Source organism: Durio zibethinus, chromosome 6, assembly GCF_047325235.1.
Source record: "Durio zibethinus cultivar Kanyao isolate XHJ-2024 chromosome 6, ASM4732523v1, whole genome shotgun sequence".
Classification (NCBI taxonomy): Eukaryota; Viridiplantae; Streptophyta; class Magnoliopsida; order Malvales; family Malvaceae; genus Durio; species Durio zibethinus.
The window spans coordinates 33,224,970-33,239,147 of NC_143167.1; the positions used below are offsets into that span (position 1 = coordinate 33,224,970).

At 38.2% G+C, this 14,178-nt stretch overlaps 2 protein-coding genes and 1 pseudogene across 4 annotated transcripts; 1 reads left to right on the plus strand and 2 right to left on the minus strand.

Annotated features, from left to right (window-relative positions):
- The first annotated feature begins 214 nt into the window (after nucleotides 1–214).
- LOC111286583 (auxin response factor 19-like) lies at nucleotides 215–8,626 on the plus strand. 3 transcript variants are annotated; one of them, XM_089763098.1, is made up of 13 exons: nucleotides 215–954; nucleotides 1,695–1,807; nucleotides 1,899–1,994; nucleotides 2,445–2,501; nucleotides 2,624–2,779; nucleotides 2,887–2,971; nucleotides 3,662–3,752; nucleotides 3,878–4,042; nucleotides 4,164–4,359; nucleotides 4,814–4,952; nucleotides 5,047–6,977; nucleotides 7,700–7,894; nucleotides 7,979–8,626. In XM_089763098.1, exons 1-12 carry the CDS (start codon nucleotides 912–914, stop codon nucleotides 7,892–7,894), a joined length of 3,267 nt encoding a protein of 1,088 aa, XP_089619224.1. In that variant the 5' UTR covers nucleotides 215–911; the 3' UTR covers nucleotides 7,979–8,626. The 3 variants fall into 3 exon arrangements, with proteins under 3 accessions (XP_089619224.1, XP_022732351.2, XP_089619225.1); XM_022876616.2 differs by having other exon boundaries at nucleotides 7,700–7,890; XM_089763099.1 differs by lacking the exons at nucleotides 215–954; nucleotides 1,695–1,807; nucleotides 1,899–1,994 and having other exon boundaries at nucleotides 2,489–2,505; nucleotides 7,700–7,890.
- A 454-nt stretch (nucleotides 8,627–9,080) lies between these two features.
- LOC111284484 (chitin-inducible gibberellin-responsive protein 1-like) lies at nucleotides 9,081–11,107 on the minus strand (annotated as a pseudogene).
- LOC111286584 (20 kDa chaperonin, chloroplastic-like) lies at nucleotides 11,084–13,300 on the minus strand. The gene is made up of 6 exons (XM_022876619.2): nucleotides 13,069–13,300; nucleotides 12,786–12,970; nucleotides 12,076–12,255; nucleotides 11,836–11,991; nucleotides 11,475–11,555; nucleotides 11,084–11,376 (listed from the first exon to the last, which is right to left on the minus strand). Exons 2-6 carry the CDS (start codon nucleotides 12,966–12,968, stop codon nucleotides 11,203–11,205), a joined length of 774 nt encoding a protein of 257 aa, XP_022732354.2. The 5' UTR covers nucleotides 12,969–12,970; nucleotides 13,069–13,300; the 3' UTR covers nucleotides 11,084–11,202.
- Between the last annotated feature and the right edge of the window lie 878 nt (nucleotides 13,301–14,178).

Sequence of the window (14,178 nt, forward strand, 5' to 3'; positions counted from 1 at the left end):
CAAGGCCGCACGCGCGCACCTCCCGAATCCGGATTCCCAAACGGTCAAATATATCCCCGCGGTGAAAATTTGGTACGAATTTTACCTGTCTGCTAATAGCATAACAGCAAGCGCAAATCACACGCGCAACGATTAAATTTAATTGAAGAAGTAAAATTTTTTTTTTCCTATTTCTTTTCTTTTTATTTACCGAGCCTGCTTGCCTTAGTCTATTGTACGTTGGTTTGTTTCACAAATTATTAAAAAAAAAAAAAAAAAAAGAAAGAAAGAGAGAAGAAAAAGCTGTTTTTTGCTCTGCTTTTGTTTTGCTTTGGATTTGGCTTTGGCTTTGCCTCTCTGATATCCCGGCTACAAGCCTGTTTCCTTCTTCTCCTTGATCCCATAAAGTTTCTTTTCTGAAAGTCTTGTTCTCGTCGGATTCTAGAACCAAAACGGTGAGCTTGAGCAAGTTTTGAACCGGTTGTTAGCAGTCCATGCAGTTAGTTCTCTACGGTTCTGCTTCTTTAAACCGATTCATCGACGGAATCTGAATTTTTTTTTTTAGAGAAGGGAATGCTTTTTGTGATTGAAATACCGAATGAATCAAAGCTTGTTACGAAGCCAGTGAAGATAAAAATAGCTCAGAGAAGAACGCAGTTTTTGGCGTTTGGTGTTCTCTTCAAGTAAGGGTTTAGTTTCTTTGTGAATTGAATGTGAATGGAAGCAGCGGTGTTTCCTCAACCACGTCTGCAGTAATTTTCCGACGAAGGGATGCTGCAAAACTTTTTTTTTTTGAAGCGTTGTGGTTTCATACCTAAAAGAGTGGAAGTAACTTTATGGTGAAGAAAAGTGATCTCTGGAGCAAACAAAGTGATTGGATTCCTTGAAGAAAAGCTTTTTTTTTTATTATTATTTGATTCAAATTCGTAAGCATGAAGGCTCCACCAACTGGGTTTTTGGCAAATTCTGCGGAAGGTTTGATTTTTTTCTTACTGATTTGTTTAACTCTGTTTCAGTTTTTTTTTTTTTTTTTTTTCTTTGGGTTAAAATAGTCTTTGGGTTTTGATAAGTGAGAGATTTTCTTAATTATTAGTATATATTTAGTTTTTTTATGGATTTTTTCCTATATTATACTGATCCCTCAAAATTGTTGTTGGTTTAAAGAAATTGTTATAATTTTTTGGTTTTGTTTTAATGCTCTATATTTGTTCATGTTAAATTTCATATCTTTTTTCGAGAAATCCTATAAAATCCCATTCTGATAAAAATGGAAAGAAGCAAGAAACACGACTAAAAGTTAAAAGTTATAGTAACTGAATAGCAACTTTCCTCTTTTTATTGAGGAAGGTTTGGATTTGGGGATCATTTATCATTTTGCAAACTGGAGGTGAAACAAGGGGGGAAAGAAGAAAGAAAACTTGCAACAACCTTTTTTTGTTGAGTCCAAATATAAGCCTTAATTGTTATATAAGAATATTCATGATAACTTTTTTTAGCTGGTTGTTTGGGAAAAGTAAAATTAATTGTTAATACCGGGAAATTGGGGAATTTTTTCTTTGAGACTATAAAATTAATTGTTGCCTTGTCTATCGTTCAAAATTTTAAAGATTATGGATATTGACAATTTTTTGGTAGTTGCTGCTTGTAATAATTTTTACGGCTTCTTGTGGTTTTGTGAGATGTTTGACAATATTCTGGTTGGCTTTGGAAAGCAGGAGATAGGAAGATTATCAATTCGGAATTATGGCATGCTTGTGCTGGACCACTTGTTTCTTTGCCGCCAGTTGGAAGTCTGGTGGTTTACTTTCCTCAAGGCCACAGCGAGCAAGTGAGTCACTTTCCTCATTCATTCGTAAGGAATAATTGTTTCTGAATCTGGTCTGCTATGAAATTGTCTCTAATTAATAAATTTTTTTCAGGTTGCAGCATCAATGCAAAAGGAGACTGATTTCATACCAAGCTACCCTAACCTTCCTTCCAAGTTGATTTGCATGCTCCATAATGTCACATTACACGTAAGCGAAAGCAAGCCACCATTATCCTAAGTTTCTTTCTTTGTTTTTTTCAAAGTCATTGAAGGGAAAAAGGTTGTTCCTAAATGAATTTTGTGCATTTATCTCAAGATAAATTGTGCATGCTGCTCCGTTGGATTCAAGATATCCCTTTTCTTATGTTAGAAGTCTTTGTTGGCTTAGGTACTTGGTTCATACATGTGCTCATCCTGATAGCGTAGATAGCTGGTATTTGTGTTTGCATGGAATTCTTCTAGGAAGTTTTATTTGGTGCTGAGCCATACTGCAATATGAATTGGGATCCTGGATAGTATATGCATGAACATAACTTTTTTTTTTTTTTGAATAAGCATGAACATAACTTTTTAATGGTCAAATGATCAAAAAATGCTAGGAAAGTTATATCATTCTTTGAAGTTGCTAACTTGTTCAATTATTTAAATTTTGAACCAGGCTGATCCAGAAACTGATGAGGTCTATGCCCAGATGACTCTTCAACCTGTAAACAAAGTAGGTCAGCTATTCAATTTGAGAATTAATTAATGGATATTACAGAACTGCCTCCCTTTTTTTCTTTTCAATTTTCGCATGTAGTGAAATATAGGAAGAATCTTTAAAGTACTTCTCTACAGTATGAAAAGGAAGCATTACTGGCATCTGATATGGGCCTCAAGCAAAGCAGACAACCTGCTGAGTTCTTTTGCAAGAATCTTACAGCTAGTGACACTAGCACTCATGGTGGATTTTCTGTCCCTCGTCGAGCTGCTGAGAAGATCTTCCCTCCTCTGGTGTGTACGAACTTTTGATATTTAGATTTATGTTTTAAGATTTGAGAGGTGTGATGTAAGCATTTTGTGTCCATCTTTCATAAGATCTTAATGATGATATTTGCTAGGATTTTTCGATGCAACCACCTGCTCAAGAGCTAGTAGCTAGAGATTTACATGACAATTCTTGGACATTTAGACATATTTATCGAGGTATTGTTCTCTTCAAGATATTGCTCTCCTTCCCTTTCACAAGTGGAGGTCTACTGGTATTATAACATAAGACTGTGGCTTGATCAAAGTGTTTTATGCTACAAAGCAAACATTATTTTCTTCTTATTAATGGTTCCTAAATATATTTATTAACTTCCTTGCTACTCAAAACTTTTTGAGGATACAAGAAATTCATTTTTTTGGGAAGGAGGTAGGAATGTTATTGCTTTCTTTCCTTAAACATTTCTGCCATATTTATTGAGGTATTGTTCTCTTCAAGATATTGCTCTCCTTCCCTTTCACAAGCAGAGGTCTACTGGCATTATAACATGAGACTGTGGCTTGATCATAGTGTTTTATGCTGGAAAGCAATCATTATTTTCTTCTTATTAATGTTTCCTAAATATATTTATTAACTTCCTTGCTACTCAAAACTTTTTGAGAATACAAGAAATTCATTTTTTTGGGAAGGAGGTAAGAATGTTATTGCTTTCTTTTCTTAAACCTTTCTGAGAAACATTTGATAGTTCAGCGTTCACTTAATTTTTCTTAATCTTCATTACTAATGCTTTAGGGTGATACTGGTAAGTCATATAATTTTGTTCAACATATTATGGTATTTTCTGTATTTAATGTTATAGGTGTCAGAAATGGAATAATATATCTAAATGCATAATGGCTTCTTTGCAGGTCAACCAAAGAGGCATCTTCTGACTACTGGTTGGAGTGTCTTTGTTAGCACAAAAAGACTCTTTGCTGGTGATTCTGTTCTTTTCATAAGGTATGATTCATATACATACATACATACATACAAACAAACATATATTTGTATGCATGTGTTTAATGGAATTTTAACTATATCTTTGTCATTTTGCTGCTTAACTGAAATTCTTTGCTTAAATGTAGAGATGAGAAGTCGCAGCTTCTGTTGGGTATAAAGCGTGCTAATAGACAGCAGCCAGCTCTCTCTTCATCAGTGATTTCTAGTGATAGCATGCATATTGGGATCCTTGCTGCTGCAGCTCATGCTGCAGCAAATAACAGCCCATTTACTATATTCTATAATCCAAGGTATTGCGATAACATATTTTTGGTGTTCTTAGATTTATTTTTATTATGTAATCTTCAATTTTCATTTTCAAAAAAATAAAATATTAATAGAAGGTCTCAAATATTTTATTAATTTGGATAGGGCAAGCCCTTCTGAGTTTGTGATACCCTTAGCGAAGTATACCAAAGCTATATATACCCAAGTTTCTCTTGGCATGCGGTTTAGAATGATGTTTGAGACTGAGGAGTCTGGAATACGCAGATACATGGGTACAATTACCGGTATCAGTGATCTGGATCCTGTGCGATGGAAAAATTCACAATGGCGCAGTCTTCAGGTATTCTTTGGATATAACGCATTCATGAATGCAAATTTTGGCTCTTTATTGTTCTTTTGCATTTGTATTTTAGAAGATGCCTGGTATGATTTCAGTTGAAACACGTTATTAACATGCAAATAGTAAGTTACATAATATGGTTTCCTTCATAATATATTGCTCTATTATAATTTATATGGACTTGGCTACCTAAATCCTCCTCTGCTGGGGCTTACATGTAAGTAAGCTTGGTGATGGATATCTTAGCATATGTCTTTTTGGTCTTGTTATTTGACTGTGAACACTTAAACTTAAACTGACTTGCTCAGTGGTCCGAGATTCTTTCCTGCTGGACCATACATGTAGTTTTAAACTAATACTTGCTAGATCTATGTTAAAGTCTAGATATTGTTGCTAAAGGAGAAAGGGCCACATAATTTTCAGTTTTGGCAATTTACTTTTATATTCTCAACAGGTTGGATGGGATGAATCTACAGCCGGTGAACGGCCTAGCCGAGTTTCAGTTTGGGAAATTGAGCCTGTTGTAACTCCTTTCTACATATGTCCACCTCCATTTTTCAGGCCCAGGTTTCCCAAGCAACCAGGGATGCCAGGTAAATCATATTTACTAGATATATCTCGCTGTAAACATGGACAAGGAATGGAAAAATTCAAGAACTTAGTTCTCCTTTGAAAATGCATTCGCAGATGATGAGTCTGATATTGAGAATGCTTTCAAGAGAGCTATGCCTTGGCTTGGAGATGACTTTGGTATGAAAGATGCCCCTAGTTCAATCTTCCCTGGTTTGAGTTTAGTTCAGTGGATGAGTATGCAACAAAATAATCAGTTTCCAGCGGCTCAGTCAGGATTCTTTCCATCAGTGGTTTCTTCGAATCCACTGCATAATAACCTTAGCACTGATGATCCTTCCAAATTATTGAATTTTCAATCTCCTTCATTACCTTCATCAAATATGCAATTTAACAAAGCAAATGCAAACCAAGTCAACCAGTTGCCTCAGGCACCTATGACATGGCCTCAGCAGCAACAACTTCAGCAGTTATTGCAGACTCCTCTAAATCAACATCAGCAGCAGCAGCAGCAATCCCAACAGCAATTGCAGCGACAACAGCCGCAACAACCTCAGCCGCATCTTCTTCATCAACAGCAGCCTCAGCCACAGCCACCTACACAGCATCAGCAGCAGCAGCAGCAACAGCAACAACAAGAACAACTGAGACAACAGCCACAACCGCAGCAGCAGCAGCAACAGCAACAACAAGAACAACTGAGACAACAGCCACAACCACAGCAGCAGCTGCAACAACAAGCATTCCTACCGGCTCAAGTAAATAATGGCATCATTGCTCCTAACCAGATCCCAAATCAAAATTTGCATCAGCCAGCTGTTTACTCTCAGTTTCTGGCAAGCAATAGCCAGTCAACCCAAACTATCTTCTCTGCTAATAAGACTTCATATCCTTTGACGTCATTACCACAAGATACACAGATTCAGCAACAGATGGAACAGCAAACTAATCTCGTACAGAGGCAGCAGCAACAGACACAGTTGCAGCAATCACCACTGCAATTGTTGCAGCAAAACCTGTCCCAGAGGACGCAGCAGCAGCAGCAGCAGCAAATCCAGCAACTGTCACAGCAGGGCCTCTCAGAGCAACAGCTTCAATTACAACTGTTACAGAAATTGCAGCAACAGCAACAGCAGCAGCAGCAGCAGCAGCAGCAGCAGCAGCAGCAGTCGTCTCAACAATTACTCTCCCCAGCTGCATCACTGTTGAAGCCTCCGATGGTGCAGCAACAACCAACTCTTCAACAAAACCAACCATTGCAGCAGTTGCCTCTTTCTCAGAGCCAGCCACAACCACTTGGCAGCAATGGCTTCTCAACATCAATGCTCATGCAACCTCAACAGATTTCGTTGAACCAACCCCAAAGTCAGAACAAACCACTTATGGCAATGAGAACCCATTCTAGCCTTACTGATGGAGATGCTCCATCATGTTCAACCTCACCTTCTACCAATAATTGTCAGGTTTCCCCCTCAAACTTTCTAAACAGAAGTCAGCAAGTACCATCCATATTGGTGACAGATTCGGTTGTTGAGCCTGCAAGTACACTGGTTCAAGAGCTTCAGAGCAAGCCTGATATCCGAATCAAACATGAGCTGCCCACCTCTAAAGGAATAGACCAATCAAAGTACAAAAGTACTGTGACAGATCAATTAGAAGCATCATCTTCTGGAACATCCTACTGCCTGGATGCAGGCAACATCCAGCATAATTTCTCCCTCCCCACCTTTCTGGAAGGTGATGTCCAATCCAGTGCTCGGAACAATCTTCCGTTTACGACTAATATTAATGGATTGGCACCTGACACTTTGTTATCAAGGGGATATGACTCTCAAAAGGATCTTCAAAACCTTCTTTCTAATTATGTTGGCAATCCAAGAGATATTGACACTGAGTTGTCTACTGCTGCAATAAGCTCTCAGTCATTTGGTGTGCCAAACATGCCTTTCAAGACTGGGTGCTCAAATGATGTTGCCATCACTGAGACAGGAGTTTTAAATGGCGGATTGTGGGCCAACCAAACTCAACGCATGCGGACATATACAAAGGTATGTAACCCCCTAATAATGGTTCTGCTTGTTACCTTGTTTATACTCTTTGTTCTATATAAGTTCTGATATCTTGGGAAAGGTAGATGTTTTTCATACTTCCTATTGGGGCTTGGGCAGAGGGGAGTCTTTTCAGCATCACTTAAAGTGGCACACCAGAACTAAATTGCTAGCAATGCTAGGTTTAAACCTTGTAATTTGAGACTACCTAGTTTTAGAACGTTGAAAGTAGGAACAGTATATATTCACTGTAATCCAACATTGTAGCCTTGCAATTAGATGGTTTCTGAGCTGTATCTTTTTATTTCATCAGTCTGATACATATATGTCCACAAGGGCGATATTGTAGTTTCAGCTAAATCATCACGTTGTAGAACATTTGTTTGGCTTTTCCCTTGTTTTCACCTTGCATCTGAGGAAGGCTGAAATATATTGTTGACCTGTAAAGTTTTAGCATTTTTCTGATATTTGCCCAAGAGTAGATAATGTTCTGCGACTGATGCAATTGAAAAAATCTCTCTCAAATATTTCACCTTTAATCTTACGTTATTTTTGCATCTTGTAACCCTAATCTACAAATCCTTGACTTGCTTTATGTCCTATTAATTTTAGGGAAATTTTGGTACTTGTTAAAGCGTATTCTCATTATAATATGATATATTGTCTCTATGTCTTTTGCTGAAAAACTCTAATATACTGGGTGCTGGTTTGAACTCATGAAGGTGCAAAAGCGTGGCTCTGTAGGAAGATCAATTGATGTGAACCGCTACAAAGGGTATGACGAACTCAGGCATGATCTAGCCCGGATGTTTGGTATTGAGGGGCAGCTGGAAGATCCACAAAGTTCTGACTGGAAATTAGTTTATGTGGATCATGAAAATGACATATTACTTGTTGGTGATGATCCTTGGGAGTAAGTGAGGAAGCCCAATTTGAACTTTAACTTTTAGTTTTTGGTCTCTTTATTTATCCTTAACTTTGGAATGTCTAATTCTTTGCAGCGAATTTGTAAGTTGTGTTCAGAGCATAAAGATACTGTCATCTGCTGAAGTGCAGCAGATGAGCTTGGATGGTGATCTTGGAAATGTGGCAGTTCCCAATCAAGCTTGCAGTGGGACTGACAGCGGAAATGCATGGAGAGGACATTATGATGATACCTCAGCTGCCTCATTTAACAGATGAAAGTCTCAAAATTCAGACACAAAAACAAATTGATATATCTTTTGCCATTGGACTTGTCCTTGGCTAGTTGATAAATCTGGTGTATGCATGTTCACTCAGGAGGATACAATTTAAATCAAGTCCTTCCAAGAGAAGTGATTACCCTGGGTAATTGAGCCTCTAGAAAGTGTGTTGATTCGTTGGTGTTAAATTTTAAAGCCAATGCCATTAAGTTGGCAGAAGGATCATGTTTTAACTTAAGCATCCACTTTTTGACTTTGTTCTTTGTTGGTAGTTCTATGGTGAGGTAAGGTGCAGAAGGGAGCAAGAGGCAAGGGACCGTTGATGTATAATATTTAGAGAGTTGATCTGACATTCTCTCCTGTAAATGCTGTGATGTAGATCACATTATCCGCAAGATGTGTAGTTTGGTCGAAGCTATTACTTGGCAGATACAATTAGCAATCAATTCTTGTTCATGTTGCCAACCGATGCTTCCTTCCACTCCTTTTTTTATTTTATAAGAAAATGTTCCCCTTATGGGAGTGGCTTTTATCTTATCAGAAAATGCCACCCTTATGTGGATTAAAAGGATGTTATGCAACATAATTCAACAGATCCCGAGGCTGATGCTACAGTGTCATCATAACGTCAGTGCCGGAGGACAAAGCTATATCTATCATCGACCTATAAAAATATGAACTGGTTATATCTATGCTGGCTTTGTATGAATAATGAAACTCAGGTGTCGGTGCCAAGCAGAAGCCAGTAAAGGTTCCTATCCTTCAGCCCAACAACTTGTCACCATCCTTCACTAGTTTATTTTGAGAAACACCTCAGCCGGCATCTTATCACAGAATTTTCATAAGAGCCTAAAATATACTGCTGGAATCCGGCCATTGTTTGCTTAGGCTCCATTTAGATGAGTGATGAGATTAAAAACAGTAATAAAATTTATTATAATTACGATTAAAAAAAATTATTATAATATGATTGAAAAATAATTTTAATAAAAAATTTATATTGATTTAATCTTACTTGAATGCAACTAAAAGTGCGATTCGGTGTGATAGAATCCAAACGGCTACTTAGACTTCCACTTACCAAAGAGCTCATGGCGCTGCACACTCTCCTTTCCCTCACTAGCAATGGCATTCGCAATATCCCTTGCCAGTTAGTGCTGCTCCACGTTAGTTCGCTCCTTTCTATGCTTTGGCAATGCCTCGTCTATGGACTCAAAACATTGCCAGGTAGTAATCCAGAGTGTAAGGGGCTGTGTTTCTGTTTGATTCTTGCTCTACCAATGTGGCAACCTTGGGAGAAAATGAGTTTACCATTAGCAGAAGCCCATCCCTGGGTTTCTCATATCAAAGCTCTTGTCAGGGTTGTGATGCAGTTGCAATGGAAAAGTTTGTAGCCAGAGCCTCCCTCCCCAGGCCTGACACCAAGCATGTCCCTTACGATATCTTGTGCAAAAAGTGGCACCACATGAAACTCAACTGGAATATTGAACTTTTGAATACTGCTATCAAACATGTCTTTCAACAGCACCACCACAAACGTATTTAGAAACAGGATCGCTAATTACTGTAATCCGGACATAAGGACCTCCACGCTGTCCGGCTGCAAGAAGGTAGCCGTTGTGTTCTCTGAGCAATCTAGAAATCGATAAATGTGGATGCGATCTTCAGTTCCGCATGCTTCAGCAATGGCCCCATAGGCCGCCAATGTAGTCAAACTTCAAGTAGGGGCAGATTTCATGTTGGAAAGCTGGTCTTTGCCTTAAGGCTCTCCGCAACGAAGGGTTATATATGTTAGACCGTGATGTCTCCCTTGCCACCAACCCTTCCACCATGTAACCTCCAAGACGCCCGATTCGTTCTTCGTAGATAGACACAGCACCACTAGCCTTCGCAATCAACTTATCAAATACTGTACGCAGGCAACAAATGCTTCAGATTGAGATTGCCTGGTGAAATACCCAGTCAAACCATACCTAAAATGCTGGACACACACATTCTATGGAGAAAGTTTGGCATCAGCTATCAAACGTGATGGAAAAGATGTCACAGAATTTATCAGCAGTCAAGAATGGGATTGTCAAACCATTTGTTATAACTACAAGAAACTTCGACACTATAACAGAAATTATACCTTCAGGAAACAAATTTGACCTAGAACTTATTCCCAGGAATCAAAAATCAAAACCCAAAGTTCCAATATAGAAAATATCTTCTTATTTCACTTGGATTTTTTTTCCATCAAAGCCTGAAATCGGAGGAGAATTTTCGAGGAATTCCCCTATTGGTCAATATGCATGGGTGAAACTGCTTCAAAATTCACCGTAAACTACTGCTAGCATGTTTCTTCACATGCCAAAAGTTAATATCTTTCAAAACCACCACAAAAGTTGATATTTTTCCATCTATTTTTGAAGCAATTAATGTGATTTCGGATTGGATCACCACTGGCCAACAGGTGCTCATAAAATTTCATTCATAGGTTCTTTAACTTTTGTCTTCTTTCTGATACATATCAATTAATTGCTCAAAAGCTCATACGAATTCTGCTCCTCTTCATGTTTAAATAAGTAATGTATGAAATATCATGTGCTTGACCTGTGTTCCAGTAACTAAGAAGATTCTGGGCAGGGCCCCTGGAGGCATGCGCTTCTCGGGTACTGGTTGGACTGCAAAAGCTTGAACACACCGTATAACAAACTGGCGCGGGATCTGAAATCTAATTGCAGAATGGAAATAAACGAGAGTTCCCTTACACTTGTTCTTGGGTATAGGGTTTAGGACATAAAAAAAAGTTAAGTTTCTTTGAAGGCATCAGAAAACTCAAATTGTAAGAGTATATTTTGAACCCTTAGTGCCCAACCGTCTTTTATTTATTTATTTATTTTCGCTCAAAAGTTCCCACGTATTGCCCAGCAACCGGACTTCAGACGACAAAGCTGCAATCATTTATGGTAAAGAAAAAAAATTACAAAATCCTCGAGCTTCGTGGCAACTCATCCGTAAAATTCAGTTGTACACCTAATGCACATCTCATTAGTCAACTAAGAGAGAACAGCCATTACATCAGATACTTTCATAGCAATATAATTAGTACCATCACTGCCGTTGAAGTCATTCCCTGTATAGTTGGAATACAGGACTGTGTTTCCTGGAGCAACTGGTAACGGCTTTTGGTTACCTTCCTCATCCAAAGTACCAGGTCCTACAGCTATCACCTGTTTCATTCAATGCAAGGTATAAGTAAAATATTTAGTACCAAAACAGGAAGGTACATGCCCTTTCCCACCAAATTATCACTGTTCCTCTTCCTCACCGTGCCAATAGAAGGCTTTTTTTCCTTGCTTGCCTGTGTCAGCCACAAACCCCCAGCAGTTTTCTCCTCAGCTTTAGCTACCTGCAATCAACATTCAAACACAACATTAAGTACCTTCAAATTCCATTTGCCCACTGTGATATCTGCAACATGAACTTACATTAAAAAAGATGGCCATATATTGGAAAACAATTAGCTAGGTTCCAAACATTTGGGAGAGTCAAAAGAAACAACTGACAAGTCAAATAAAGAGAAGCATTACAGGAACCCACAATTCCTCATCTTATTAATCTAGACTTTACACTAGATATAGACTACTGCAGTAGCAACCAAACTAATGGATTTTGAAAGGATAACTAACCTTAATGAAAACTGTGTCATTCAGAGGCTTGAGATCTTTAATGTCATCTGTTTCAAGAATCCCAACAATGTCATCCTCCTTCAGGATAAGATGATTTGAATCATTGAACTCGACCTCCGTCCCAGCATACTTGGAATATATGACCTGGGCACCAGTCTATACAAACCATAGAATTGTGTATGTATAACAATGATGCAACAAAGAGAAAACCTGGGAAAATATCTAATCCTTGAAATTCACCTTAACAGAGCTTTCCAATTTGGTCTTCCCAATTTTCTTCCCTTTACCAACAGCAACCACCTCACCTCCTTGAGGCTTTGATTGAGCTGTTGGTAGAAGCAAAATGCCACTCTCAGTCTTCTGCTCTGCTTCTTTGATCTTCACCAACACCCTATCACCCAAGGGCTTAATCAAAGTGTACTGCATAAAGCAATAAGATCAAGTCATGTGATGCTTATGAATTATACAGACAAGCAGCTGAATCTATGGAGTAGGAATCATGGAAATTATCAGCTTTGCTACACTAATTGTACGCACCCACAAGCATAGAGAAACAAACACAAGTCAAGTCTAATTCATTAGAAGTGTTCAAAATAGAAAATGTATATAATGCATTTTCAATCCGAGTATTATTCATAACGTAATGGAAATTGAAATATTAGAATACACAAGGCACAAAAACATCAACGTGCTACAAACGCCCCTAATTTCTGTAAATCGCCCTACTCAAGTTTAAATCTAAATCGCTCCAACAATGCTTTAGCATTTCAGAAATACTCACAAAACAATGGCAAAAATTATGAAGTAAAGTCGCATCACAACTACATTAACCAGCACCAGTAAACAACTTAACATGAATGAAAAACAACCGGGAAAAAACAAGTTCACAAAAATAAAACTTTACTCATTAACTACAAAACAATGGCGCCAAAAATTGTAACATGAATTACCTTAGCAGCAACAACGCCAGCAGCTTTTACAACCAAACCCTTAAAGGACCTGTGGGTCAAAGCACCAGACTTTAATGTTCCTAAAGAAGAGAATTTCCCAGTGGATGGCCTAAGCCCTTCAAACGAAGCCAAGTTCCTTGCTGATACTGTCACTGACGATGCTGTTAGCTGAGTTGTAGCCATTCCTGTATTCGAATTTCCCAAAACGCAAACAAGTTTCAGTCAATGCAACCAAAATTTCTTAACAAAAAACAATACTTTCAAAAAAAAAAAAAGATTATACCTTTGAGAAAGATGGGGTTTTGAGAAGCTACTCAAAATGACGAGGGTTGGTTTGGTTTGGTTGCTTGAAAGTGGAGATGTCTAAGAAGACAAAAGCCCTAGTGTGTTAGACTGGGCTTTATTTTATTGATAAGAGACTTCCAGAATGTTGGCCTTTTAAGGACAAAGATTGATCGCCACGCGCCTCACCCTAAAAGCCTTTGGTTACCTACCCGGATATATCAAAGTACAACAAAATAAAAAAGAGGGTTAGCAGTCAAACGGGTTAAGCAAAACCCGCCTGGATATGAATAGGTAAAAGCGCACGCGCTTAAGAGGAACAGGAAGAACAAACTTGAAAGAAACCAACGACAACGCAGAGGCTTCTGGAAGGGGAAAATAAAATGGTATCCTTTGCAATAGCAGGTCTAAAAGCTAAAGGGCTCATGTAAATTTTATGGGCCTTGGCTTGTAAGGAACTGGGCCTTTTCTAGGACTTGATTCTATTTGCTTTTGCTTTGTTTCTTTGCATGTAATAAAAATGCCGAAAGAAAAAAGGGTTATCTATAATTGGGCAAGTAAATTGTTGATATGGAGTATAAGAAGTTTGGGCAATCGATGGATTGAAAATATTATTTCCCACACGGGCAGGTGTTGGACCTTGTGTTATCCTATATCAATCCTTCTGTTGTTTTGGATAGCTTCTATCAATCTTTATTAGTTAATCATCACCACCACCATCACCATCATCATCATCATCATCACCATCATAAGAGCTAAAAAGTGGCTTCGAATTCAAATGATGGACAATAGCAGCTCATGCATTCAAAATTGCGGCTAAAAGTGTCCCACGCTCTACAAGTGTACAGTAGCCACTTGAGATTGTCAAGTTTGATAGGAATTGCTTCTATATTCAAAATTTTCCACTCTTACGCAGTCTACAGTTCTTTCTTTCCATTTCAATGACAGACTAAAAAGGCGGAGAGGTAGCTATGGCAAGTATGAAGAGCGGGAAAAAATGGAATGAATGATTCCAGCAGCATTTTATGCTAATTGTCTGATTAAACGAAATAAGAAAATTTATTGTCTTATCCATGTTAGTCATATATACATGAAAGTTTCAAAGGAGCTG